The sequence below is a fragment of the Opisthocomus hoazin genome, chromosome Z, assembly GCF_030867145.1.
Source record: "Opisthocomus hoazin isolate bOpiHoa1 chromosome Z, bOpiHoa1.hap1, whole genome shotgun sequence".
NCBI lineage: Eukaryota > Metazoa > Chordata > Aves > Opisthocomiformes > Opisthocomidae > Opisthocomus > Opisthocomus hoazin.
The window spans coordinates 4,500,095-4,525,966 of record NC_134454.1 but is presented as its reverse complement, the minus strand read 5'-3'; the positions used below and the strand labels follow the sequence as shown (position 1 = coordinate 4,525,966).

The 25,872-nt window shown below is 43.3% G+C and overlaps 1 protein-coding gene across 2 annotated transcripts in view; it reads right to left on the bottom strand.

The window, feature by feature from the left end:
* The window catches only part of RHOBTB3 (Rho related BTB domain containing 3), a 36,903-nt gene extending 12,832 nt beyond the window's left edge, over positions 1 to 24,071 (bottom strand). Inside the window, exons 1-8 of one of the 2 annotated variants that reach the window (XM_075411645.1) lie at positions 23,353 to 24,071; positions 22,969 to 23,185; positions 13,191 to 13,383; positions 10,631 to 10,782; positions 8,689 to 8,800; positions 7,506 to 7,874; positions 3,791 to 3,903; positions 2,046 to 2,157 (exon numbers count right to left, since the gene is read on the bottom strand). In XM_075411645.1, coding sequence (XP_075267760.1) covers positions 2,046 to 2,157; positions 3,791 to 3,903; positions 7,506 to 7,874; positions 8,689 to 8,800; positions 10,631 to 10,782; positions 13,191 to 13,383; positions 22,969 to 23,185; positions 23,353 to 23,354 — 1,270 coding nt within the window. In that variant the 5' untranslated portion in view covers positions 23,355 to 24,071. Of the gene's footprint in view, positions 1 to 2,045; positions 2,158 to 3,790; positions 3,904 to 7,505; positions 7,875 to 8,688; positions 8,801 to 10,630; positions 10,783 to 13,190; positions 13,384 to 22,406; positions 22,458 to 22,968; positions 23,186 to 23,352 lie in introns of those variants that run through there. The other variant, XM_075411646.1, reaches the window with a different exon arrangement.
* Between the last annotated feature and the right edge of the window lie 1,801 nt (positions 24,072 to 25,872).

Sequence of the window (25,872 nt, the reverse complement as noted above, 5' to 3'; positions counted from 1 at the left end):
CAAGATATGCGTGTCATTTTTTTTGTGCATGCAGTTGGATATTTCCTACTAATTAGGAGGTTCAGTCACCTTATGGGTCTTTACACAGACATAATGGTCTCCCATTTTCAATGGCTCCAAAGTACTTCTGTAAGCAACGCCCAGTATTCCAGCAATTATTTGAACACTTAAAAATGCATTCTCCTGATCAAGACTAAAGCCTTCGGTTTCTCTTGATAATTATTTTACTTTGATACAATTGTAGTGGCTGATGAATTAAGGGAAAAGGCTGGGAAGATTTATCAAGCGTTAGGAAAACCAGTCCACATTATGTTAGTGGATAAGCACACTTTTCAAAATACACGTCAATACATTCGGCAGTAACCTTTTGCAGTGAAATATGTAGTGGTGGTATGGTTTCACCAGCTTCCCACAAAGCCTCTCTCAGGAGTGGGACACTGAGAGGAATTGTTCTTGTCGTTAAACTCAGCATCAGGATTTTGTTCTTATTTTCAAAGATCTTTTTGGTTTTTTTCTGCATATTACGCAGAAAGTCTAGAAAGAATCTGCTTGTCCACATGTGCTTACTTTGAGGGAGCAGTGATTCATATTTGGCTCTTAGACTTAAAGCTGAAAATAATTAAACAATTGTCTAATTCTAAAAGACCATTTCTGCACCAAGGGTGGGTGAGCACAAACCGAGAAAATCATTAGCATTTAAAAACTGTCTCGTTCTTATTCTCACAAAAGCATGGGACACTTTTTTCCTCCTGTGTTTTTATTTTTAAGGGTGAACACATTTAATATCCAGAAAAAATCACCCATGACACTGTAGCATATTGGTGCACCCAAACACATTCTTTGCAGACAAAAAGGGAACAAAACATGGTTTCACCAGTGTGGCTCCTGCCCATGCCTTTGCCGGGGAGCACTTAGCATCTTTGTGAGCAGACCTAAGTCATGCCACCAAAGACCTCTGTAACCTGACAGTCTGTCAGACAAGTCAGCACAGAAAGCCAGCCCATGCTCCCCCACATCTCTTTAGTTCTGGCCACAAGGAGGACTAGATGATTACCATCATATCAGCAGACTTTTAAAGAAAGAAAGCCAACAATAATTTAGATGTTTCTTTTCACACTTGTAGCGTTAACCAATAGGCAGGTCTAACCTAGGTGCCTCCAAGGCTGAAGGCAGCTTTCAAAAGAGGTCACCCATCATACAGGAATTGCAGAGACCTGTGATGAAACATGAAGATCGGTATGGGAGCATCTTGGATGGGGAATGCTAGAAGGGCAGTAAAACATGGCAGGTGTTGATGGCACCCAGATTAGCACGTCATGAAAACCCCCATACGTCTACGTGCATTTCTAGGGATGTCCAAGCTGGGGAAGAAGGGCAGTGTGTAAAGCCTGAGGAGGTACAGGAGTTGGACATAAATCTCTGTCGGCTTCTGGAGGGGAGAGAAAGGCACACCTACAGCCAGTGTCAGCCTGAGATGGACAGAGGGAAGGTGGTCAGGAGTCAGTAACCAGCATCTCTGGTCCTTTCACTCCTGGCAGTGCGTGTAGACGTGGCCATCTGAGTCCATGCCTCTCAGAGGTCCTTGGACACAACCTGGCACTTGTGCAGGTAAGAACGTCAGCAAGATAAGTAAGTTTTAAAATAAAATCACCATCCTCTCTGCTGCAACCCCTGGTTTAGCCTTGCTGCCTTGGTGCTGTGCTGCTGCAGAAGCCTTTCCTGCAGCATGTCTCTCACTTTGCTAAGCCCCTGAAGAGCGCATGTGAATGAGAGAGGCACAAAATCTGTCACAACAGGCAACGGGCACTTGTGTAGGCTCAGCCCTGACAAACCACCTTGGGCGTGGACACTTCTGTAATGCACCCACAGGGACAAATGCTAATTCTAAGCAAAAACTGTTTTCTGCAGTGATAGCAAAGCACATACAGTTTCTCGGTTTTGATGGGACAGAAAACATGGCCACCTCCGTTTCCCACCCTCCTGCAGAGAGGGCAGACGCGGGGTGCGCAGTGGTGCCCACGCCAACAGAAACAGAGGTACCGTACCTTGTATTTTGAAGATGACATCAGCTAGGACAGGCGTATTAAAGAAACTCCTGAGAGAAGTATTGTACAGCCGTTTTATCTGGTGAGACTTGCAGTCCTTTATGGCGCTCAGCTGCAAAATAAATTATTAATGAAATACTGTCATGTACGGTTGCCCACAGAATGAAAGATTACAGGACATCCGTTATATGGGGAAACTAAACAACAGCCTTTTGCTTTCTACTTTATGTTCTTTTGCAAATGTTACTCAGCAGTGCCTCTCACAATCCTCTGCAATCATCTTTATCGTTTAATTTTCCTGTTTTCCCACAGTGCAGCATCTCCAAGGAGTCCCTGTCTCCTACGCTTACAGCCCAGCTCTCGCCTTGGTGCTCTCTGACCTGTTACAAAACCCCATCCAGCACCTCTGGGAAGGTTTGACTGCATCATGAATTTTCTGGACTCCAAACTTCTCCATCTGTGCCCTGTTGGGACCCAAAACTGCAGAAACCGAAGGTCTGAGCTCCATGGGGAGCACGGATGGGACACAGATCCATTACCCAGCACGGTGCCGTGCACGGATGCAAGGCAGCCAAGTTGTGTTTCTTGATGTTGTTGCCCTGATATTGCCTCCACAGAGGCAGAGGGAGATCACGGGCTGAAGCACGGACTTCTCTTGCAACAACCTGGGCATGCTAGCGTCAAGACCCTCCAAAACCCAGTACCTCCAGTCAGATTTTCTGTTTTGTTTTTCCTACTATAGCAATGGAATCTAAATGTACCAAGAGGAACAACCTCAACATCACATTGCTAGATCATTGTAAGTGAAATCCGGATGAGGTTCAATTTATGGTTAACATCTTATCTCATTTATTAATTAATTTTAATTTTATCAAGAAAAAATCACAATTCATTTCTATGCCTTTGGAGGAAAACCTTAAAACGTGAAACAAAAGTATCCTGAAGATATAATAAACCCCCAAAAGAAACAACAATAACTCAGGCTTATTAGCTTAAAAGTTTTCATGACTTTCTAAATCCAACACTATGAATGTTTTAGCTGTAGACACTGAGGACTGGCAAGCCTACAGCTGAGTGATCAGAAGCTTAAAACAGCTAAGAAACTTTATGATCTTTATATTATTTTATTTCAAGACAGTCTGAGATGATTTCCAGCCTAAACTGACAGAAATACTTTGTGCAAGTTCTACAGTAATAGGGAATCTATAAGCTCTACCAGCAAACGGCTGTTAAAACTAATTCTATACTGTACAATTTTATTCACATAATAATGTGACATAAATTACATTTTACTGTGAATTCATCTGCTGAATTAAATATATTGAACAATAGACAGATTTCCACATCACATCCTTTATAAGAGAAAGCACGTCTCCCAATCTACTGCAGAAACATAACTTCTGGCACACTTTTAGGAAAGCAAAGCTTTCCTGGGCAGCCCCTATTACATGAGAATTAGCAACACATAATCGTATTGTTAGGCAGTGTTCAGAGCTGTGAATATGGGTAATCCTTTTAGGATATCTGCTTGTGTGCTTTTTATGCAGCAATTCTGCACATTACGTCAGCATCACTCTGTTCCTATTTGGTATATGGCTGTGGACAGCCCCCTGAGAAAGTAACAAGAGCTGTGTAAGCCAAAGCAGGTTTAAAACAAAGACTGACAAGGAAATGTTGCCTACAAAACAATTTCCCAAAATTTAAGTAACTAAGACTAAGAGTTACCCCGAGAGAGTTAGATGTACCTTCCCTGGAGTTTTCAGGATACATTTAACTTTCTCGAGCACATGTTCAGTTTGTTCTGGATCCTTCAACTTCTTTTTTACATCCTCTTCTAGCCGTTCCCACTGATAAGCACCTGTCAGAAGACCAAGTAAAGCTGGATTAAAAATCAACAAAGCACAGGCCTTAGCAGGCAGAGAAAAGATGATGTCAGTGCCAAACATGTCCTAGAGAAATGATGTTTTTTGCACATACATCAGCCAGATCTTTGTGCTTAAAAAGGACAAGATGCAATTCTGGCACAATAAAAATTCCATGCTACTTTACAATTATGTGATCAAGTACAGACAGATTAGGGCGTCTCTCCCTTGCTTTCAAAACCAACTTCTGGATTCCTCCTAGTTCAATCACTACATATCACAGGTAGTCATTCAGAAAAACTCCTGAATGTTCCAATATTTGTGGAAGTTCTTTAGCTTCTGCTCATATTGCTGGCTGCATTGCTTTGCAGGCGTCTGAACCAAAAAAGCTTCATGCATGGTTGTATTCTGAATACTGGTAGACAAAAACAGCACCAAGTTTGCAGTGGAATTTCTTTTTTTCTTGTTTTCACAGTCAAAGCCATGATATGCTTTGAACTTTCTATATTCCATATTCTCTTAGTTCTCTCGATAGCTTTCTTGGGACAACTAAAAGTCTTGGCCGGCTGTAGAATCATAGAATCATCGAATCACAGAACGCTGTGGGTTGGAAGGGACCTTCAGAGGCCATCTAGCCCAACCCCCTGCAGTGAGCAGGGACATCTGCAACCGGATCAGGGTGCTCAGAGCCCCGTCCAGCCTGGCCTGGAATGGTTCCAGGGATGGGGCATCTCCCACCTTTCTGGGCAACCCGTGCCAGTGTTTCACCACCTTCACTGTAAAAAATTTCTTCCCTATATCCAGTCTAAATCTACCCTCCCTTAGTTTAAAGCCATTACTCCTTGTCCTTTCAAAACAGGCCTTGCTAAAAAGCCTGTCCCCATCTTTCCTGTAGGCCCCATACTCTCAAGTCTCCCAGCAGCCTTCTCTTCTCCAGGCTGAAGAGCCCCAGTTCTCTCAGACCTTCCTCAAAGGGGAGGTGCTCCAACCCTTGGGTCATCTTTGTCACCCTCCTTTGGACCCTATGTTGTTTAAAACATAGTTTATCCTTCTACAAGTCACTGGAGTATGTGTCAAAGGCACCACAGTAAATTTCAGTTCTGGGGCTTTTTGATAACTTTCAGTTCTGATCCCCAGGGCCATGCAGCAAGGAAGATTCAGAGCCAGACAGATCTCAGATAAAGTAGAAGTCAGCACAGCCCTGATGGCACACTGCCGCGGATAAGGCTGAAACAGCACATATGGCACTCGGCGTCTTTGGTTCCGTCAGCTCCCTTCTACACCATATGGATGGTAGGTGTTTACGGCCTCACGGGCATAATGTCACGGTCCTGAAAGGCTGAAAACAACAACACTGTCTCATGATCTGATCCATTCTCAGCCTGACTCAACTCTCTTTGAAAGAGGTCATCACCTCTCAAGGGTGCTAAACAGCGCGATGACTTTTGGCGATGTCCTTCAGGCTGGGAGCTGTGACTTACAGCAGAGTTGCATCTACAGCCGCACAAAGTTTCCCTCCTCTTTGGCTGACATAAGCAACAGTAAAATTAATACATGGAAGGCAGCAGACGTGCTTATCTTTCACCTGCTGAAATTCCAGGTTTAATCTACTATTTGTGTCACCAATAAATAAAAAAAAAATCAATCCATTCACAATGAAAAAATTCTGCATCTGTTCTTTCTGTTTGACACCACTTTGGAAAGAAGCGAAAGGGATGTTTTCAATGACAAACTCTAATTGAAAGCTGAGTCTCCCTTGTGTCTTCACAAACCAGTGTTCCTGTCTCAGCTGCTAAGGCAGAAATCCTTTTCACATGTCAGGCAGGTATCAGTCTACAGAGATTGACTAAGCTTCTTTATGGATGCAGCTCTGACAACATAATTATTTGGGACTCTTTTTTTTTCCCCAGTTAAAAGCAGAACACAACATTATAAAGCTGTCTAACTCTTTCAACAAATATAAAATATATGTTCTTATGAACTGACAGCTAGCAAAATACTTTATAAAGAACTAATGGGTATTGGGTACTTCCCTCCCAAAAAAACCATCTCTTTCACCTGAGGATTCCTAAGCAACATTAAAAATACCAAAAAATTTCAGTGTCATTTTAATAGACATCTGTGACTAGGTAGGTGAGGTCACTACCTGTACTGAATTGGTAGCAAAACACACGCAACGTGTCAGAGACCCCTGACCTCCAACCAGTTTTCAGTGTTTTCTATTCAGCAGCACCATATCCAGAAGAAAAAGTGGTTGAGTTTTTGTAAGTAACCCTGCACTTTCATCAGTGTGTTTCGAACTTGCAACTACTTTAAATATTTTAAAAGCCTGCGATCTCTGTAGCTGTCTCAAACTGTAGATTTTTTTTGCAAAGCTTTTGAATATTATTGATGTTAGTGTATGGACTCTGTTCAGTAAATCTTGGGCTTAACTTACATTCATTAGATCTGGAACAACAACTAATTTAGTTTTTATTAGATCTGGAATGACAACTAATTCAGTTTTTATTAAATCTAGGCAAAGGGCTTCTTTCATGTAGACATTGTTCATCATAACCACAAGGGATGAAATAGAGGTAGCAACATGGCAGAACTTGATCTACCAACAGCAAAGGTATGTTCCTCAGGTAACGCTTTCCAACCTGTGGGATGATGGCCTTGCTGGACTTGTCAATGCTTGGACTCCGTGTGTCAAGCACCGAAAGATTAGCAAACAGGAGCAGCTTGACTTGAACAATCAGCTTTGCTTAAAAGTGATGGCCCACTGTGTGACGAAGGGTGTACATCCAGATGTTGCTTCAGATAAAAACAGAAGGCCCCCGTACCCCATGTTCTAAGCTCCCTGCCCTGAGGGCGTACCAGACTGCTGAGTCCCGCTTCTGACGACACAACATACCATGTCAAGAGCCAGTCGACACAGAATAATTGACTTAGTCCCACCTCATCAAAGGTTTCAAAAGGATAAAAATCAGCACTTAAAAACTCCCTTTGGAAGGAGAAACCAAGCGAGAACTTCACCTGATGGACAGGTCAACAGGCCTGAACTTCTCTTCCCCCACAAGAAGGGACACCTTTTTGGTAAGAGTCGCGCCTCTGACTTTGTCAGACGTATCCCTGGGAACACGTTGTTAACCAAAGCGCGAAACTATTACTTTGAGCTCAACTTTGGTAGACAGTGCATTTATCAATGGCAATCCCGAATCTGTGATAACTGTCGCTTGAATAAATTACCTATTGCTTCAACTTTGCCAAACTGTTTCTGTGGGAGTCTCTGGCAGGGCTCTGACAGGGAAATGTTGACTCAGATAAGTGGCTACACACCTAATCCCTTAGACATCAACCATTGACTAAGTCTGAGACTAGGAGTGTATCCAGCTGCACCTAGGCTCCTCTCTGAGAAGGAGTTTAGAAAGCAAGGGGATTCAGCTCTCAACCTCATGACTCAACAGGAGGGCTTTCCCCTTATCAGACTCTTTTAACCTTTTTAAAGGTGACAAAGGCCAACCCATTCCATAATTCTATGATTCTACACACATACTGCTTTTTGAGACGTCAGCTGCAAGAGAGATGGGTAGCCAGGCTGGTTCCCGGCGGGTACCTGAATAGATGAAGTGAAGGATGTCTGGAAGACAAGAGCAGAAGATGGAGTCTTTCACCACCACTCTCACGGGTGGGACACAGCGTGGGATGTTGTGGGGGGCCGGCGGGAAGGCAGCCCCAGCCTCCACCGTGAAGAGGCTCTGTGCTGTCCGCACGATGGAGGCGTCACAGATGTCGGCAGGGCTCTTCACCTCAAAAAGCAGCATGAAGAGGTGGCTGACGGAGCAGAGGATGACCTTGTGAGCCTCCACCACTGTGCTGAGGTCTTCGGGGTAAAACGCCACGTCTGCGCACTGGCAGCAGCAGAGCAGGTTGTGCAGGTCCGCGTCGTAGTGCGAGGCTTCGCCCTTTAAGATTGGCATTTTCTCTGCGAATGATAATGAGCCAGGCTGTAAAATCAAAGCTAGTATTAACCACAGGACAGCTCCATCCCCAAAGACCTGATGAAGGACAATTTTTGAAAAAAATATTCAGTAAGAAAATTTCTTATATGCCATTTGAATACACTTAGTAAAACACTCTAAAAATAGAAATACTTTGTACAGTAAAATAAGAAATATAAGAAATACTTAGTTTAGTGAAAAATATCCATCCTTTTATGAAACTTTTTTAGGCACTCGCATTTGAAAGAAACCTTTCCTGCAAATGCCAGACCTAAAGGATCTGAGGAAATTTCTAGCGTGTGTGAGAAGAGACCACTACATATTTAGATGTAAGAACTTGTCAGTAATTCTTTCACAGAAAAAGTGCATCCGATGCTCAGAAATCATGTGCAGGGACATACACCTCTCCCTGGTGTTATTTGCAGCAAATAAAAATATTAATGATACTATACAATAATGAAGCATGATGTAATGACTTTCTTTTACAATTTGTCTGTAAAGCTTTTATGTAGAGCTTTTATTAATTTACTGTTGTATTATTTCATCAAGTGCACCAGAAAATCACTCCTGTTATTTTTGCCTAAAACAAATTAGAAGCCTGTTGCAATGTTACATGTTGCTATACAATTCTCCCCAAATGAATTAAACTGTCACTAAAAGATGATGCAGCTACAGCAACAGAACCAGAATAGCTGATGATAGATAGCACAGCTCACAGTAATGATTACAAAATGTTAATTGCACGAAGAACAGGACACACGTAACAAATGACACTAGAGACCAGACATCAGTGAGCACCTGGCTGTTCAAGCTGAGGTGGTTGAACTCGATGGCACTTCTGCGTCTTTTTCCTTTTCTTCATTTTTTCAGATGACTTCTGATTCAAACTTTGGATCATAAAATATTCCAGCTAAAACACGAAACGTACTTTTAAAAAATCCTAGTCATTTAAGGTCAATCTAGACATGAAACTAAGGAGAACGAGCTCGTGCTGTACGCAGGACTGGGGCTACTGCCGCTATGAACAGTCATCCAGGAGGGTCCCGACAAACACTCCTTTACCAGGAGAAGGTAACACATTCAGGTGGAATTAGCATAATGTAAAAGACTATTTATTCAAATGATGATGGTCAATTCTTTTGTATTTAATCTTCCCAGAAATGACAGGCATGAAGATATTTATTTACTAACTTCCGTGGATGTTAATTACAGAATTACAGAGAGGAATAAGACATGACGGATAACGATCATGTGCAAGGGAAGGAAATAACAAATCTATATACGAGCTCTTCAGCTTGCAACTAACCACCACCACTACAAAATGCTGCTCTGCCCTTTGAAAGTCACATCACAATATGATCTTCGTGGGCAAGGTTTGTTTCACTGGGGCAGACCGCAAGCAAGAAAAATGTACCTGAGGGGAGATGATCCATTTTACAGAAACAAAAAGGCACATAGGGTGGTTCAGTTTGAGTTAATACACGTCTTCAGTTCTTTTATCACTGAAGGTACAATGGTAGCGCATATACTTCTTTCTAAAAACTAGAAAAATACTCTGGTTGAACCAGATGTTGTGTGAATTCCCCTTTTTTAACTGAGAATTAAGAGATCCAATAAAAACTGGCTAACTGTTGTGCCAGATGTTCCAAGTCACTATTGAATCCCATGGAAACCCACTGTACTTACACACCAGGGACAACAACCGCAAAGACCATGTGAAATTACTGTGCCAAACAAAATGCATGTTTTTTGTTGAAGCCCAAATGCCACTGGGAAATTAACCAAAAGGTTCAAAACAAAGGCTGAGCTTAAAACACCTCCTAAAACTGAAAATGAAATTTCAGTGTGAAATGATTTTGTGGAGAAGACAAATCTGAAAGACTGTATTTAGAAACTTCTCAGTGGGCTCCCCTGTCTTCAGGACAGTGGAAGAAGAACAGACTCATTAGAAGTGGGACAGTTTAGTAAGCTTCTCAGCTTGTGACTTGTTCAGCTTCACTGCCAGCTGACCCTAGGCTCTGCTCAGGATTTCAAACTGCACCACGACTGTGAACTGAGCAATCACAAGAATATGCTTTGTAAGTAGAACAGCTGTGAGAGATTGAGCAATTAAGATTAAAAATATCAGAATAATTCAGCTTGGAAGGAACCTTCAGAGGTCACCCACTCGAGGCACCTGCTCAAAGCAGGACTCATCTTCAAAGTGGGACGGGTTTGTCACGTGCCTCATCCAGCTGGGTTTTGATTATCTCATCCCAAGATAAAAGGACAGGAAGAGGGGAGGGAAAAATATTGAAGTGTGTGGTATGGCTTTGCTAAGCCTTCCTAGAAGCTTGTTAAAACAAGAGCAACCTTGGTACTGCCTATTCAGCTAGAATCATGGAATCATAGAAGGGTTTGTGTTGAAAGGTACCTTTAAGGGTCATCTAGTCTAAACCTCCTGCAACGAGCAGGGACATCTTCAACTGGATCAGGGTGCTCAGAGACCCGTCCAACGTGGCCTTGAATGTTTCCAGTGAGGGGGCATCGACCACCGCTTTGTGCAATCTGTGCCAGTGCCTCACCACCCTCACAGGAAAGAATTTCTTTCTTATATCTAATCTGACTCTAGCATCAGTGGGAACTTGTCCTCTGTAAGAGGTCTCGTGGTGTGCCACCACTCACTCTCTGAAGCCCCGACACCAGCCACCCCCTTCCCATGTGTTCTACCCCGCTTTCAGCCCAGGCGTTCCTCACTCACCACTCCTCCAAAGTACTTCTGTATGTAGAAGTCATTAAGAGTGTGGAGTTCGAGGTAAGTGGCTCCTAGTTCCTTGGCAAGCTGCACTCCCTCGGAGGTGGTGACACAGCTCCTCCTGTCCGAAGTGCACAGGGGGCAGGTGCAAGGCACTCCTGGGGTAAAAAGTCATGCAAAAAAAGCCATTTTTGTAGAACAATTCAGAATACTTAGCTTCCTAAATAATATTAATGCTGTATTATTTAGAAAAGAACAAAAAGTGAAATGGAAACATAGTCCTTTTACAGTTAAGAAATGTATAACTACCCAAAAAACTCTAAATTCTTAATAACCCATTCAGAATATTAGCTGCTATGCAAAGCTCAGCTTACATTACGTTTGCATTATTTTACATTCCGTTTTGTTAAGGTGGAAAAGTCAAGCAGGACTTCCAGAAGTCAAGTTTGCCCTAGGGCCTCAGTATGCTTATATGCACGACAGTTGTACCAGCCTGCAGGTGTTACCATTCACGAATGTCACCCTTAGACTAATTATTGTGTCCTGTCCGTGCAGAAAGCACACACAGTAACAGAAAGGAAAAATTTCCACTGCAGTCTGGGCTGTTATGGGCAAGTAGATACTACGGAACATGATTTAATTACACTTAGCTTGCCTTAAAAAATTTTTATTCTGAAATAGGTATTTTTGAAGATGATGCCAGTTAACTGATAAAAATCGATCTGTTAGCCACCATGGCTCAACTTTGCTTAACACCAGTAAGAACTTGCAGGCCATGGATGTGCTTTCAAATGTGCTGTGCACACTCTGCATTAATTTCCTCTGCTCAGGCCTATGGATAACATGTAATAACACAGCTTTTTTTATTTCTTTTGGCAGCACCATTTGCTGCTACAGAGGATTAAGGTTCTTAGTAATTTGTATGAGCAAACTGCTGTGTTCACACATACCTTCCTAGAAACAAAAGGGCTCTGTGCCCGCACAGCATTCTGCTCTGGCAGGTCCCAAAGCGAAACTGTGGCTGAAGAGCCTGACTTCTCCCACAGCCACATTATTTAGGGACAAAGAGAGGAAAAAAAAAAACAGTGGAAAAGAAAAATGCCAGTAGTGGAGTCACTCAGATTAGTGGCATCATGTGCTTAAATAAAACGAGCAGGAAAAGGTGCTGGGGAAGACAAATGTTAGTTTAGCCAGACCTTGCCTTTAGAATGGCAGATTTATGGCCCCTGTATGAATCAGAGCATAGAAAACAGTTGATCATTACCAGTGAATTACTAAAGAGAAGCAAATAAAGATTTAATTGGTATAGACTTCTTTAACAGTCCTTTCTCAGTCACTGAGCAAAAATATATATAAACAGACCTTGGCAAAACCGGGCATTACATCCACAAAAGACACACTTCGTACAGCTTAATAATTCTGTATACACTGTAAAATAAATGTCTACATCTACATCCATCATGGCCCTTACTCATAGCAGGAAGGATGTTCAGAAACACTTGTTTTAGCCAAATTCTTAGAATAAAAGACAACTCACAGGGTCAAATTTTGCATTCATTGCTTTAGGGAAAAAAAACCAAACCCAAAATAAAAAAAAACATTAAAAATCAGGCCCCAAGACTAAAAAGACCATATGGAAATCAACAAAAGCACAACACAAAAAATTTGGAAATACAGAATAAAGTCTGTAGGTTTGTTCTATCGAAATCTGTGGTATTATTTCTGAACTTTATTTCCCTGATGTAAACAGACAGAAGTTAGCGATTTCTACCCAAACCGTGAACAGGTTCTGACCAGCATTGCTCTCCTCAGCTGTTGGATGCTTTGTAAGTCCTCGTGGTCCTTCCACAGTCGAGCGGTTTGATTTTCACATTGATCAGATAGCAGCAACAACAACTACTTTATGCTAGCTAAATATTCAGTCTAAAACCAATTTGCATCGTTGTCATAGCAGACCACTGATCAACCTGGACCAGGCATTGTGTGAACACGTAAGCCATACCATAGCTATACCATAGCTACACCACGGCTGCTCTGCCGTGATAGATCAGCTCCACTGACATGGCAGAGTGTAGCAATTTGTGGTACCCAAAGGGCTGGTATGTCCGTTCGTCCGATGGCATCCTAGAGAATTTCAAGGCTTTTCCCACCCCCTCTCCAGTGACTGCAAGCTGACGGACTTAGTTTTAATCTCACAGAGATATTTTATACCTGAGACATGACCAGAGAGAACTCATAACCATAGGGTTCATCTCACACACTCAAATGTACTCTGCTTAATCCACATCACTAGATTTAATCCTCCTGTGTGATGACGCCACAAGGAGAGTCATTGCAGAGGTCAAAGCAGGACAGGATGCCTTTCATCGCCAGGGTTAATTAAGCATAATGTACTTGCCAATACATCAGTCTACAGAACCATAATACATGCACATGTTACTGTCGTTCTGACAGACTAATTGTTTCTGTTAACAACTTGGAAAAACAACAAGCTCCTACTGAAATTAAAGCATCTCTAAATTCCAAGTGAGATTTTAACCATTACTACAGAAACCTGGATACATACCGTTTTTTCTTGCACCAATAGCAGAAATTATTACTGGAGCTGAACAGTGGTTTAATGCTTTTTTTATCATTGGGACATAACTGTCCTTTAGTTCTTGAAATGAAGTCTTGTCATTGACAGAGTATTTAATCACAACAATATCAGCTCCTCCAATGAGACTGCGAGAGGTGTACCAGTCACTGTCAAATATATCCTAAACAGAAAAAAAACCGATCAAGCATTTCCTGCCTATAAAGGAAAAGGTGAACTACTCAACAGTCTTCATGCAAAACCTCACAAAAGTATTTTTAACTGATAACTTCATCTCTGAATCCCTGAAGACATGAAACAAAGAACAGAATTCATGCTTTGTAATTTCTTTGTTTGGAGAAAAATTTGTTCATTACAATAAACAATAAATCTCTTTCATGAATTCAGGAATTCTTCAAGAAGAATAAAAAATAGGGTTTATCTAGGAATATACTAAGCAGAAAGAAGCTTCATGGGTTTAATTACTTAACTTTCAAATGTCTTTGTTAATAGAAGCAACTTCAGCCATAGAGGTTTGTGGCAATTCATACAAAACTAATATTTATCACAACATTTTAGGGAAAAGGTTACACAGAATGGTGCTATGTACCTATGAAGATTAGAACACGTTTCATCAGTTGACTGCGATTTTTATCTGCTGCACAAGAGCTTCCATGTAGCTTTAACAAGTGTTAATGTCTTCAGGATAAGGACTTTAATCATATAACTAAACTTTCTTTTGTGACTTCACATTCCCTTTGTCATTGTTCTGTGCTTTAAATGTAAGACTTACACGCTAAAATTATTTTATATCCTGTTAATTTACAACTGTGCTGTAACCACATGTAATACACAGTTATTACTTGTATATTTGTCATGAGAACTATAATTTCAGAATTTGTGCTTTACCTAAAGGTAGCTCATGAATACCAATGAAAGCCATGGCTTTGCACTCATGGTCAATTGAAAATTCTTGACAGAAATGTGGAACAGGCCCAGAGAACTGAAAATCAGCTCAAAAAACTGAAATACCACAACCTCTTGGAACACATAGACCTCACCGAGGGCTTTCAACACTTGAAAAGGGCTTATAAGAAAGATGGAGAGAGACTTTTTACCAGGGCCTGTAGTGACAGGACAAGGGGCAATAGCTTTAAATTGAAAGAGGGTAGAGTTACACTGGATATAAGGAAGAAATTCGTCTCTGTGAGGGTGGTCAGGCCCTGGCCCAGGCTTCCCAGAGAAGCTGTGGCTGCCCCCTCCGTGGCAGGGTTCAAGCCCAGGCTGGATGGGGCTGGGACCACCCTGGGCTGGTGGAAGGGGTCCCTGCTCACAGCAGAGGGGTTGGACTACATGGTCTTTGAAGGTCCCTTCCAATGCAAACCATTCTACGATTCTATAACAGTCCTGTACAACATGAAGCAAAGCCAGAAGAACTTCTGATCTTGGAAAAAAGACGGAAACAAGCAATGATGGCATAAGGAAGATGTGGAAGAAAGGAGTAAGTGAGCAGAGAAGAAGTGACCAAAGAGACTCCAAGGCTGGGTCTGGGACAGTCAATGTGTTCTCTGAAGAACAGGTCACAGAAGTAAGAGCACTGCAGGTGGGAATCATAGAAATATACAAAACATTATTAATATAAACAAGTGGCTTGCATTGTCAATATTGTTGGTTTTGATCACTTCAAAAAAAGTCATTGTTTCAAGTCTGTGGTGAGGTACCTGCAATGCTCTGAAGTACAAGAGGTAGCGTGAACTTGGTGGAAATGTATCAGACAGCAAATATTTGCCTAGACTGTCAGTGCATATCGTACCAAATTTAGGTCTTGTATTTACAAAGAAATAAGTCAGGAAGTAAATTATAATAGGTATTCCCACTAATTTCTATAATAGATGTTCTTGTTCTGTAATAAGAAAACCACAAAAAAAACACCCAAATTATCTAGAATAGCTATTCAATGATTCACCAAGTTCAAAAGAGCTTTAGGAGCACTGCTTTTGGTATTTGTTTTTTCAGTTGACTCGGAGACTATCACACTCCAAGGCCAGGGAAAATCTCCACCAGCATTAACAGAATCATTTAAGCTGTGTTAAGAATATAAAGTTAACACATAAACGCAAGTTTAGCACCTGTAGTAGTAAGACTACCAGCTACTCTTCTTTGAGACAGCCAGCTAGATGGACATTTGCAGAACCTGATCACAGTCTGGAAAAAATTCAGAATTTTCAAGGGACGGCTTTATTATGGTTTAATTGATGAAGATCTCAAAAGAGAATTTTCAGTAGGGTTGTATATATTTAACACGACGAAGCCTTAAAAGGAAAATACAATACAAACCAAAAAATAGTATAGAACATCTAGTTCTGTGCTGGCAGACAGAAAGCATGCCTGTTCCTTTGCAATCTTCTTTTAGCTGCCTGTCTTTAAGCTCAGCCTTGGTTTGCACGTGCCTGTCAGTGACACTCAGTGATATCACCACAAAGGTCTACAGCACAAATACAAAAGAACCCTGTCATGAGTTAAAGTATTAATAACAAAAAATATTTATGGAAACTTCTTCCAGAATGTAATACATACATACACACACATAGCGACACGTTTGTGTATTTTTTGTGGTTCCTTCCATTTTACAATGCATCTAAATGCCTAATGCATTATGACACCATTTCAAGTTACGGAAAGATTTTGGGAAGCTTTTGGTGAATATGAACACAGCCATGCCCAAGGAAAGAACCAGCTCTGACCCTCACCCTTGGATTCAGCCTAAACCAAGTCCTGACATGCAGCAGAGGATACATATAGGGCTCCTAGATACCAAAGGACACTGAGCTGTGGCTCCATCCTGACACCAGTCCTACCAGCAGCAGAGGACAGGACACCAGGTATCTGATATGCACCAAGACATTCATCCTGCTCTGACCCCAGTGCTTGTCCTGGCTCTCCAAGGAGAGTGCTGTCCAGTAAAACACCAGCCTAGAAGACCCTCCATGCCCTGACCACAACCAGCTGTAGCTCTAATGCTCTTCTCGTTGATGGGAATCTCATAGAATCAAGCAGGGACATCTTCAACTGGATCAGAGCCCCATCCAACCTGGCCTTGAATGTTTTCAGGGATGGGGCATCAACCACCTCTCTGGGCAACCTGTGCCGGGGTTTCACCACCCTCATAGTCAAAAATTTCTTCCTTATATCCAGTCTAAATCTCCGCTCCTTCAGTCTAAAGCCACCACCCCCTGTCCCATCCATCCCTGTCCTTGTCACAGCTCCTCTCCAGCTCTCTCGCAGCCCCTCCAGGCCCTGGCAGCTGCTCTAAGGTCTCCCCGCAGCCTTCTCCTCCCCAGGCTGAACAGCCCCAGATCTCTCAGCGTCCATGGAGTACGTTGAAGTAGACCCATGTTTGTCTGCGTGTGCATGCTCATGCATATAACAAAACAGCAGCCTAAGAGATCAATATCACATAGAAAACAAACAAACAGAATTCTTTTTTCCTAAGGAAAATAATATTAACAAGAAAAGCAGTTATGTTTTGGAAGACAAAACAACAACAGAAAGAAAATATGGCCATTGCATCGTATGATTCCCCTACCCATTCTGTACCTCACCCAACTTGCCTTATTTCCATCCCTGCAGGAGTGGGGAAACCTAGCAAAACCCTTGCTGAGAACAGCCACACAGGTGTGCAAATGCACCTCTTTGTTTAACTATCAGGGGAAAGACGTCCCGTGGAGACGTGGTGCAGGCTGCAACACCTTCCCAGGAGTGCGTGGCTGCACTTTGCAACAGGATTGTGGAGGTCTGAGCTTTCCAGCACTGCCCTGTGCCACCACTGTGGCTCTCTTCACCCTATCAAGAAGGATTTTACCAAAGTTTATGAAGTTCTGCCCAGGGTGGACCCCATCTTCCCAAGGCAAGAGCCAGCCGGGGTACACTAACAAGTGAAAAACGCAGAATGCGCCAGCCAAAGTCTCACAACACTCAACTTCTGTCCCTGTTCTGCAGTTTCCCTCTGCCCTCACATATTCAATTTAACACTTCAGAAAGAGCATTCTCGAAGGTGGATGTCATGCTTGGAAACACAGAGGAGAAAGGCATGTTCCCAGTGATCTTGTTGCAATTATCTTCATTTTATATCAACATAGCATAGCCTGCTCTGTGCTGGGAAAATCCTCCAAAACATCTCTGACAACGAAGGGTTACTTGCCCGAGGCATCACTGAGGCAGAGCATCTGGAGCCTCAGCCAGGTTAAGCTAGTTAAATTGATTATTATTTTCAGGGATGCTTCGGTGCAAAAATGACAGAGGGAATTCCTTCAGATGATGAACCACAGCTCCGATTCAGGAATAACCTTAATTCCAGGCCCCACTTATGAAATTTATGTAGCAGCTATTCCTCATCGTGCTTCCTGCTCTTGGCACAGTCCACTTCCCGAGGCAGCCACTGACAAAAGGAAAAAGTAACTGCATAGCTGAGGTTATTATAATATGACCTTATTAATTATAATTATACTCCTGTCACTAATCCTCTCAGGACTTATTAGAAAAAAGCTTTATTCTTTCCTTGCCTGTCTCCATTACACATGTCCCACAATATATACTTGCCATTAGTAAATCATACTTCTCAAGCATGAACGTTGAAAATAAAGCCTTCAGAAGCAACGAAGACGTGATTTTCCTACACAATCACATGACCCCTCAAGAGGACAATACTTGCTTTGTTGAAAATAATTTATGAATGCCTTTATGGAATGGCAGTGAAATCCACCGCGCCCCCGCAATGCCCACGCGCCTTCTAAAAACGGCTTGTGAATGTCCCCATGCCCACCTAGCCCAGCACTGGAGCAGCAATAGCGAGCGCTCCTTGGGGGCACAAGGGAGCCCGGCCACCCCCGAGGACTGTTCCCTAGGGATTTCCTGGGATCCAGGAGAACTGGACTGGGAATATCAGAAAGTTCACTTCTCTCTAGGATCCTTTTACAGACTCATTCTCCGTTAACAGAGCCTTCTTTCCAGCGATGCTTTCCACACCGTATACCTGAACCTTCCCCATTTTTAGCTCTTCCCTCTGAGGGTGACGGAGCACTGGAACAGGCTGCCTAGGGAGGCTGTGGAGTCTCCTTCTCTGGAGATATTCAAGACCCGCCTGGACAAGATCCTGTGCAGCCTGTTGTAGGTGACCCTACTTCAGCAGGGGGGTTGGACTAGATGACCCACAGAGGTCCCTTCCAACCCCTACTATTCTGTGATTCTGTGATTCTGTGATTCTGTGATTCAAGGTTTCTCTGCAGTCTCTAATCAGCCAGATCCACAACAGAACATATTTTGTGGGTGTACTCTGCATAACTTACAAGACCCCCAAACGTACTCAGATAAGTAACCTGCAGCATAGAAGGAAGTATCTTCTCCAGAAACCAAGGGAATTCAGAACGTAACCCTGGAACGCTACTTTTGTTTTTCACTCGACGCTTTCCAAAGCAGCTTTAACTGGTTGAGCTGACCCAGAAAAAAAAAAGAAATTAATCAAGGCTAGCATTGTGCTGTGTTGTCCTCTCATAAAGTAATTAATAATACTTCCAAAAAACAAAAATAAAGAACACAGTAGGGGAAATAATTTACTTGGATACCACCACTTCTTGTAAACTGCCAAATGCAGAGAGCCAAGCTTAAAGATGAGAAAGGATGACAAACTAAAAAATGAAAATTTGCAAGCTATGGTTTTGTACTGAAGAAGTAATATGACTGGATTACTAAAATAAATAAATAAAATTTAAAAGTGGATCATATTCCTTTACCTTCAGACACATTAAGGGCCAGCCAGCTTAACCAGCACAAGGAGCACAAGGGTGCTGCTGCAAGGGAAAACCCAGATAACTACACCATATAGAATCATAGGATCAGACCTCTAAGACCATCAAGTCCAACCGTCAACCCAACACCACCATGCCTGATAAACCATGTCCCCAGGTGCCACATCCACACGGTTTTTGAACCCCTCCAGGGATGGGGACTCCACCACTGCCCTGGGCAGCCTGGTCCAATGCCTGACCACTCTTCCAGTAAAGAAATATTTCCTAATATCCAGTCTGAACCTTCCCTGACACAGCTTGAGGCCATTGCCTCTCATCCTGTCGCTGGTTACTTGGCAGAAGAGACCAACACCCCCTCACTACAACCCCAGGAGAGCAATGAGATCTCCCTTCAGCCTCCTCTTCTCCAGACTGAACAGCCCCAGCTCCCTCAGCCGCTCCTCATCAGACTTGCTCTCCAGACCCCTCCCCAGCCTCGCTGCCCTTCTCTGGACACGCTCCAGCCCCTCCATGTCCTTGGAGTGAGGGGCCCAAAGCTGAACACAGCACTCCAGGTGTGGCCTCACCAGTGCCGAGCACAGGGGCACGATCCCCTCCCTGCTCCTGCTGGCCACACCATTGCTGATCCAAGCCAGGCTGCCGTTGGCCTTCTTGGCCATCTGGGCACTCTGCTGGCTCCTGTTCAGCCGGCTGTCGACCAGCACCCCCAGGTCCTTTTCCGCTGGGCAGCTTTCCAGCCACTCCTCCCCAAGCATCACCTCCCCATAATGCGTACCATGGAGATAAGAAAGCTCATGGAGTTCAAGGAACTGCTACCTCTGGTGCAAAACAAACAGACAGAAAAACAAGAAAAGACTCATGGAAAGAGATTATAGAAAGGGAGAATTTGAAAAAAATAATTGACAGAACACCGTTTCAAAATTGCAGTTAATACATCAGAGCACTAGAGAGTCCCATGGAGGTCTTCAGTTCTGTGCAAGCCTCCAGAGCAAGCACAAACACAGCACAGCATCCATCCCCCTGCAAGTGCCGAGTCCAGCACAAGGCACTCTGCAGTTTCTCTGTTTTCTCCTTTTGTAACATTTCTGCTACTGGGAACATGATGATGTCAGTGATTCTCTAGAAACTGGGCAGTTTTTATAAACTAGGGGAAAACAAAATATTTCTAGAGGTGTTGTTCCCTGGGGAAAAACCAACCAGACAGCCACCCAACCAACCAACCAAAACCAGAACCAAAAAAAAAGCCCAAAAAACAAAACCAGGTTGCTCACAGAGGAAAAAAATTAAAAAGGACAGCAATGCCCCCAGCCCAGGACCAAAACACTCTCTTTTCCTTCTTGTACTACTCCAAATGAGAGCAAAGAACAAGAGAAGTAACACAGGTGGGGGTTACAAATTTTATGAAAATTTTACAAAATTACAAATTTTGCCTGCACTTTTCCTGCAGTTTTCACTTGTGCATATGCAGAAGCATAACAAAATTCAGTGTAAAGTGACTGAGGTTGCAAACTACACACAAGCTGATAAAACAGCAAGTCAGTCCCGTAGACTGTCAGATCTGACACAGTGTGCTAAATAAAGCAACTTTTTCCAAAGCAAATCTTAAAGTTCATCTTGTGAATGACTCCTTGTAAATTACTCGCTCCCATACTGAGGTTTCTCCTCCAAAAACTTACAAAAACTGGGGCATGCTTGTTCAACGTGCTTTATGAGAGCACAACTCAAGCACGCAGGAGCAGCTGATCAGCTGTTAAAATCGCAATATTCAGCATGGATCTTAGCACACATGTAAGTTTTCCCTAGTTCTTTGTATCCCCTTTCATCCTAGGTCTGCATTTTTCATCAAAACATTTTCCAGCAGTGTGAATCACACGGACATTGGTCCACTTGTGTATCTGTCCCCCGCACGTGGGAGACACCAGCATGCAGCTTTGCAAAGGCAGGACGGGACACGGCGGGCCTGAGTGATACACCCAGAGACTGACACACGGACACCAGCTCAGTTCTGGAAACAGCGTCATTTTGCCCCCAGATTTTGAGAAGTACTCTGCACCACCATCTCTACAAGCCCGTGTCATCTGCATTAATGATAACCTCCTCTCCAAGGTCAGTGCTTCATTCCTGTACCCTGCTGCCACGGTTTTGCATGTTGGCAAACACCAATTCATCCCCGTAATTTTCCAAGCCAAGCAATGTTAAAGAATATGGTACCCGCACAGGCAATTAAAATATTTACGGAGCCGCTGTGTGATCACAGCAGTCCGACGGTAGGTTGGAAACACCGTTCTCCCATGTCCCTCTGTAACATCTGACAGGCGTTGCCTTGGGCAATCATGCCCAAGATTCCTTGCTTCCTATCTCTCCAGTTTGGCAGCTGCTTTCAGTAACCCTCAGCTTATTGTGCTCTCCTGGCAGCTCTGCTGCTGTTTCACCAGCCACGTGCCCAGCAGGATGATGCCACCACGGCAGTGTTCACTGCATAGTCCAGACCTTTCACGTTTCTCCAACCCATCAGCGCATGAGCACTTCAGGAGATGCTGAAAAACCAGGGGGTGTTGGATCTAGGTGATATTTAAGGTGCCTTCCAAACCAAGCCATTCTGTGATTCCACGATTCTATGAGAGCAGAAAAAGCCAACTGTTCCTCATCATTCCCAGTAATAAATTTCCCGTCTGCTTTAGCTGAGACAGGAAGAAAAACAACAGGTCTCGGAAACATAATGCTGCAGACAATAACAAGCTAGCTTTTCAGGGCAAAAATAGTAAGGTCTCTAGAACTGAAGAACCTTGCTTTGTAGAAAAGCAAGTGCAAATAAAATTACATAAAACCACACCAGCTGCATCTGCAGTCTAGGTCCTTTCTTCTGCCTTTCTCCAGCTATCCCTGCATCCCTTCCCCCCTCCCTTCCCAACCTTCAATCCTCCGAAACACCCTTTGAAGTCCTACAGCCTTAATTTCAGGAGCTTTTACCCACTGCTGTGCTCAAGTGACTGCACGTGCAGGTCACATGCGGCTTCAGAGACTAAAAACAGGCTCCCCCAGTCCGTCTGAACCAGTGTCTGCAAACAAAGCTGACAAAAAAGCTTGAGAAATAGAGAACAGATTGATTGACCAACTGGAACATTCAGTTTTAAGATTACAAACTTCTGATCATGTATTTCTGAAACTGCCAAGATTCCTGTAGATTTCAAAAAAAGTTTCCTTTACAGCACAGCATAAATCAATCTAAGGATAGAATTATGGAGCTGAAACTGATTATTGTTGTAATTTCTAAAAGCTGCTAAGCTTAATTTTTTTTAAGGCTACTAAGTAGTCATTAAACATGTTTTAATTTAGATTATCAGTATCATTTCTCACATAATCATTGATCTGCTGATACTCATAAATAAGTGATCTCACTTACTAACAAAAGTGCTGACAACCTGGAGCAGTGCCAAAATCCTTTTTATTTACCTTCAAATAAAGGAAATAATGTTGTTAAGATGTGATTGTTCATTATCACAAAATTAAAGTGACTCCATATAGTGTATATTTTGCAAGTTATCAAATCTTATAATCTGTCACTATTCAAAGCTGGAAAACTGACTGCCTATTCATTTTTACAGAAAAAAAAGAGAAGTTCTGTTTTGTTGTTGATAAGTATTCAGAGAGAGCGCTTGTGGTGCAGTGCCACAAAGAAGGGGCTCTTGTTTACTTCCGGATTATTTCTGTGATTAGTTGGAAACACCACCTTCCTACAGAAGAGGTGGGCAGCAGCTGGTTAATGAGAAACTTTCTGTCACACTTTCGAGATGTTGCAGAGTTTGGCTTGGTTACATTTTATACACATTCACTACTTGCAATAAATAAAATATGAATAAAATCCCACAAGAATGAAAATTATTTAAGATCAGGATATATTTTCATTTGATTAAAACAGCTAACACTACTAAGTCCGGTTAAAAAGATTGAGACCGATCTCTCACCCAGACAGGACAGTCGTGTACCACCAGTCTGACATTTCCAAATACACAGGCTTGATATTCGGTAAAAACTGGGTTTCTGACGTGACCGGCAGACAAGCTGCTGTCGATCTGGGAAATAAGAGCACTTCTCCTGAGATAGCTCCAGATCAGGCTTGGCTGCTGATTGTCCTCAGAAAAGCCATCTCTTTCATTCCCAAAGGCTACAACATTAACCGCCCTGGAATAAAAATAACAAAGACAAAGCTGTGTTAGCAAAGATGCAGGGCAGGGACAAGAGGGAGAAATAAAAATCTCCTTAAGTCAAAACTAACATATTAATCCTTCCGAATCCTCTTCCCTCCCCAGATTTTAACACCTCCCTATAATCAACAGCAATACACATACATGATCTCAAATCCAACAGCAGGATGAGAGCAAAGCGGAAAAGAAACCTGGAAACGCTGCTTGCATTACAAATCCCCAGCTGGCTTGGCTTTTTATTCGTTGGCGTCCGCGCTCAGCCTCGCCGCTGCGACCGCCGTGGCTCCTGCCGCATTCCCTCGCCTGCGGCCAGCCCGGCTGACTCGGTGTCGGCTGCTGCGAGCGATGGACTGCAGCCTCACGCCAGAGCTGCAGCAGCAGCAGCGGCAGCAATGGCAGCAGTGGCAGCAGTGGCAGCAGTGGCAGCAGTGGCAGCAATGGCAGCGGTGGCAGCAGTGGTAGCAGTAGCAGCAGCGGCAGCAGCAGTGGCAGCAGTGGCAGCAATGGCAGCAGTAGCACCAGTGGCAGCAGTAGCAGCAGCGGCAGCAATGGCAGCAGTGGTAGCAGTAGCAGCAGCAGCAGCAGTGGCAGCAGTGGCAGCAATGGCAGCAGTAGCACCAGTGGCAGCAGTAGCAGCAGCGGCAGCAGCAGTGGCAGCAGTGGCAGCAATGGCAGCAGTAGCACCAGTGGCAGCAGTAGCAGCAGCGGCAGCAGCAGTAGCAGCAGTGGCAGCAGTAGCAGCAGTAGCAGCAGCAGCAGTGGTAGCAGTAGCACCAGTGGCAGCAGTGGTAGCAGCAGCAGCGGTGGCTGCGTTACTCAGCGGCTGTAGGTGAGCTCCAAGCACGAGGCGAGCGGCCGGCCGCTCGGTCACGGCCATCGCATCCTGACGTCAGCCAGCCGGAGCAGAGCACACGCAATGGGCAGAGCGAGCTGACGTTTCTGCAGAGCCAACGCGGAGCAGCCAGGTCAGCAAAGGCAGACAAAGGCGCCGGAGCAGAGCGGCGTCTGCTGCTGCCTTGCAGAAAAAGGACCAAAATCCCGACGCCAGGTCGCTGCCACAGCTCACCTGCACCAGAGGAGAGACCAGCACCAAGGGACCATCACAGCTGAAGGACAGCATTGGAGCAAACCCCTCTGTTAAAGTACTTTATTTTTAGATAAATAGAATCTATTTTTTTCAATATTAGGCTGAAAATTTCTTAAATGCCCACATAGATTTTTTAGTGTTTGTGTACTGTTTAAAGCACTGTTTTCGAAAAGGACGACTTCTAATTATAATAAAAGAAACACAAATACCTGGAAGTAAACCCTTCCCAAAAGGGCATGTTGTCTGTCAGATACCATCGCACACAGTAGCGTAAAAAAATTGTAAAAATATTTTAGGCGCACTACTTGATAAATAGAAACCATCTGTGAGATGAACACATGCTGCTGTTAATCCCACAGGAAAGAACTCATTCAGCACAGGTCTTGATATGATCATCAACACAAAAATTAACAGACCTTTGCCTGCAGCATTCCATACTCTGACAATGGTACTATTCCACTACTGGCAAATGTGGGACATGACAACTCACATCACTGCCAAAGTTTAAGACCAATATTGTATTGATTGGATAGGCCATTTTTAAAAACCATAAGCATTTATATCTGTTGCGTTCTAACAAAGTCAGGTATTACTTTTCATATTTTTTTCATGAATTCTACAGGACCTATTCAAAAAACCCAAACCCAAACATAAAACAGACCAAAAAAACCCCAGAAAATTTACCAAATTTTTTGTTTCCCCATGTTTGATCACATTCCAGTTTCTTCTCCTTTTCAATCTCACTTTGCTTAGAAAGCTAAAAGACAAATGACAGATGGGGGGTTTCATTTTGTTCCCCCTTCCCCCCCCACCCCGCAAAAAATCTGAATCCATATTTCTTAAGTGAGTTAAAAAACCTAAGACAACCAAAGGAAGTCACTGGTTCTTCCCCAAGATGATCCTCAGACTGTGGTGTGTCGTCCTCCATACTGATGTCGTGAAAAGCTGTAGCTGCAGACTCAATAGTCAGAGGGCTGTTCAGCAGGGATTCTTTATTGTGGCGCCAGGCACATGGGGGATCTCTCCTCCAAACGTGTGCACCAAACACCCTGTCATTTCAGGGTAAATACAATCACAATATACATATTCATTATATTTCCAAGAAATGTTTAGCATATTCATGACTTTTCCAAGAACTAATTAGCATATGCTAATGTCTTTCACACATGTCTGTTAGCATCCTCGGGTGGTCTTTGGGGGTCCTAAGATGAAGGCTTATACTCCTCATCACAGTGTCCGCTGGTTGCCCTTTGTTTCTGCGCAGACTCAGTTCTAAGATCATGTATACCATGTCCTTGCAGGTTGTTTTACTCTGGTCTTGTTGCCCTCTTGGTGCCTCTTTATCTCTGTAGCTTGGTACATCTGCCCTCCCAAGGCTGAGCTGTCTGAGGTAGAATTATTTAGGAGCCTCTCTATCTTAGAGCTTTCCTGCTTTCTCAAAACAACAAGTCGAGTTTGTCTAAGTAGTGTTATTGAGGAGCCTCTTTATCTTAAAGCTTTCTTGTCTTCTCAGAGCAGCAAGGATCTAGTTTAGTTTAATTACAATCACTCTGGTAAGTGGAAATTTTACATTTACA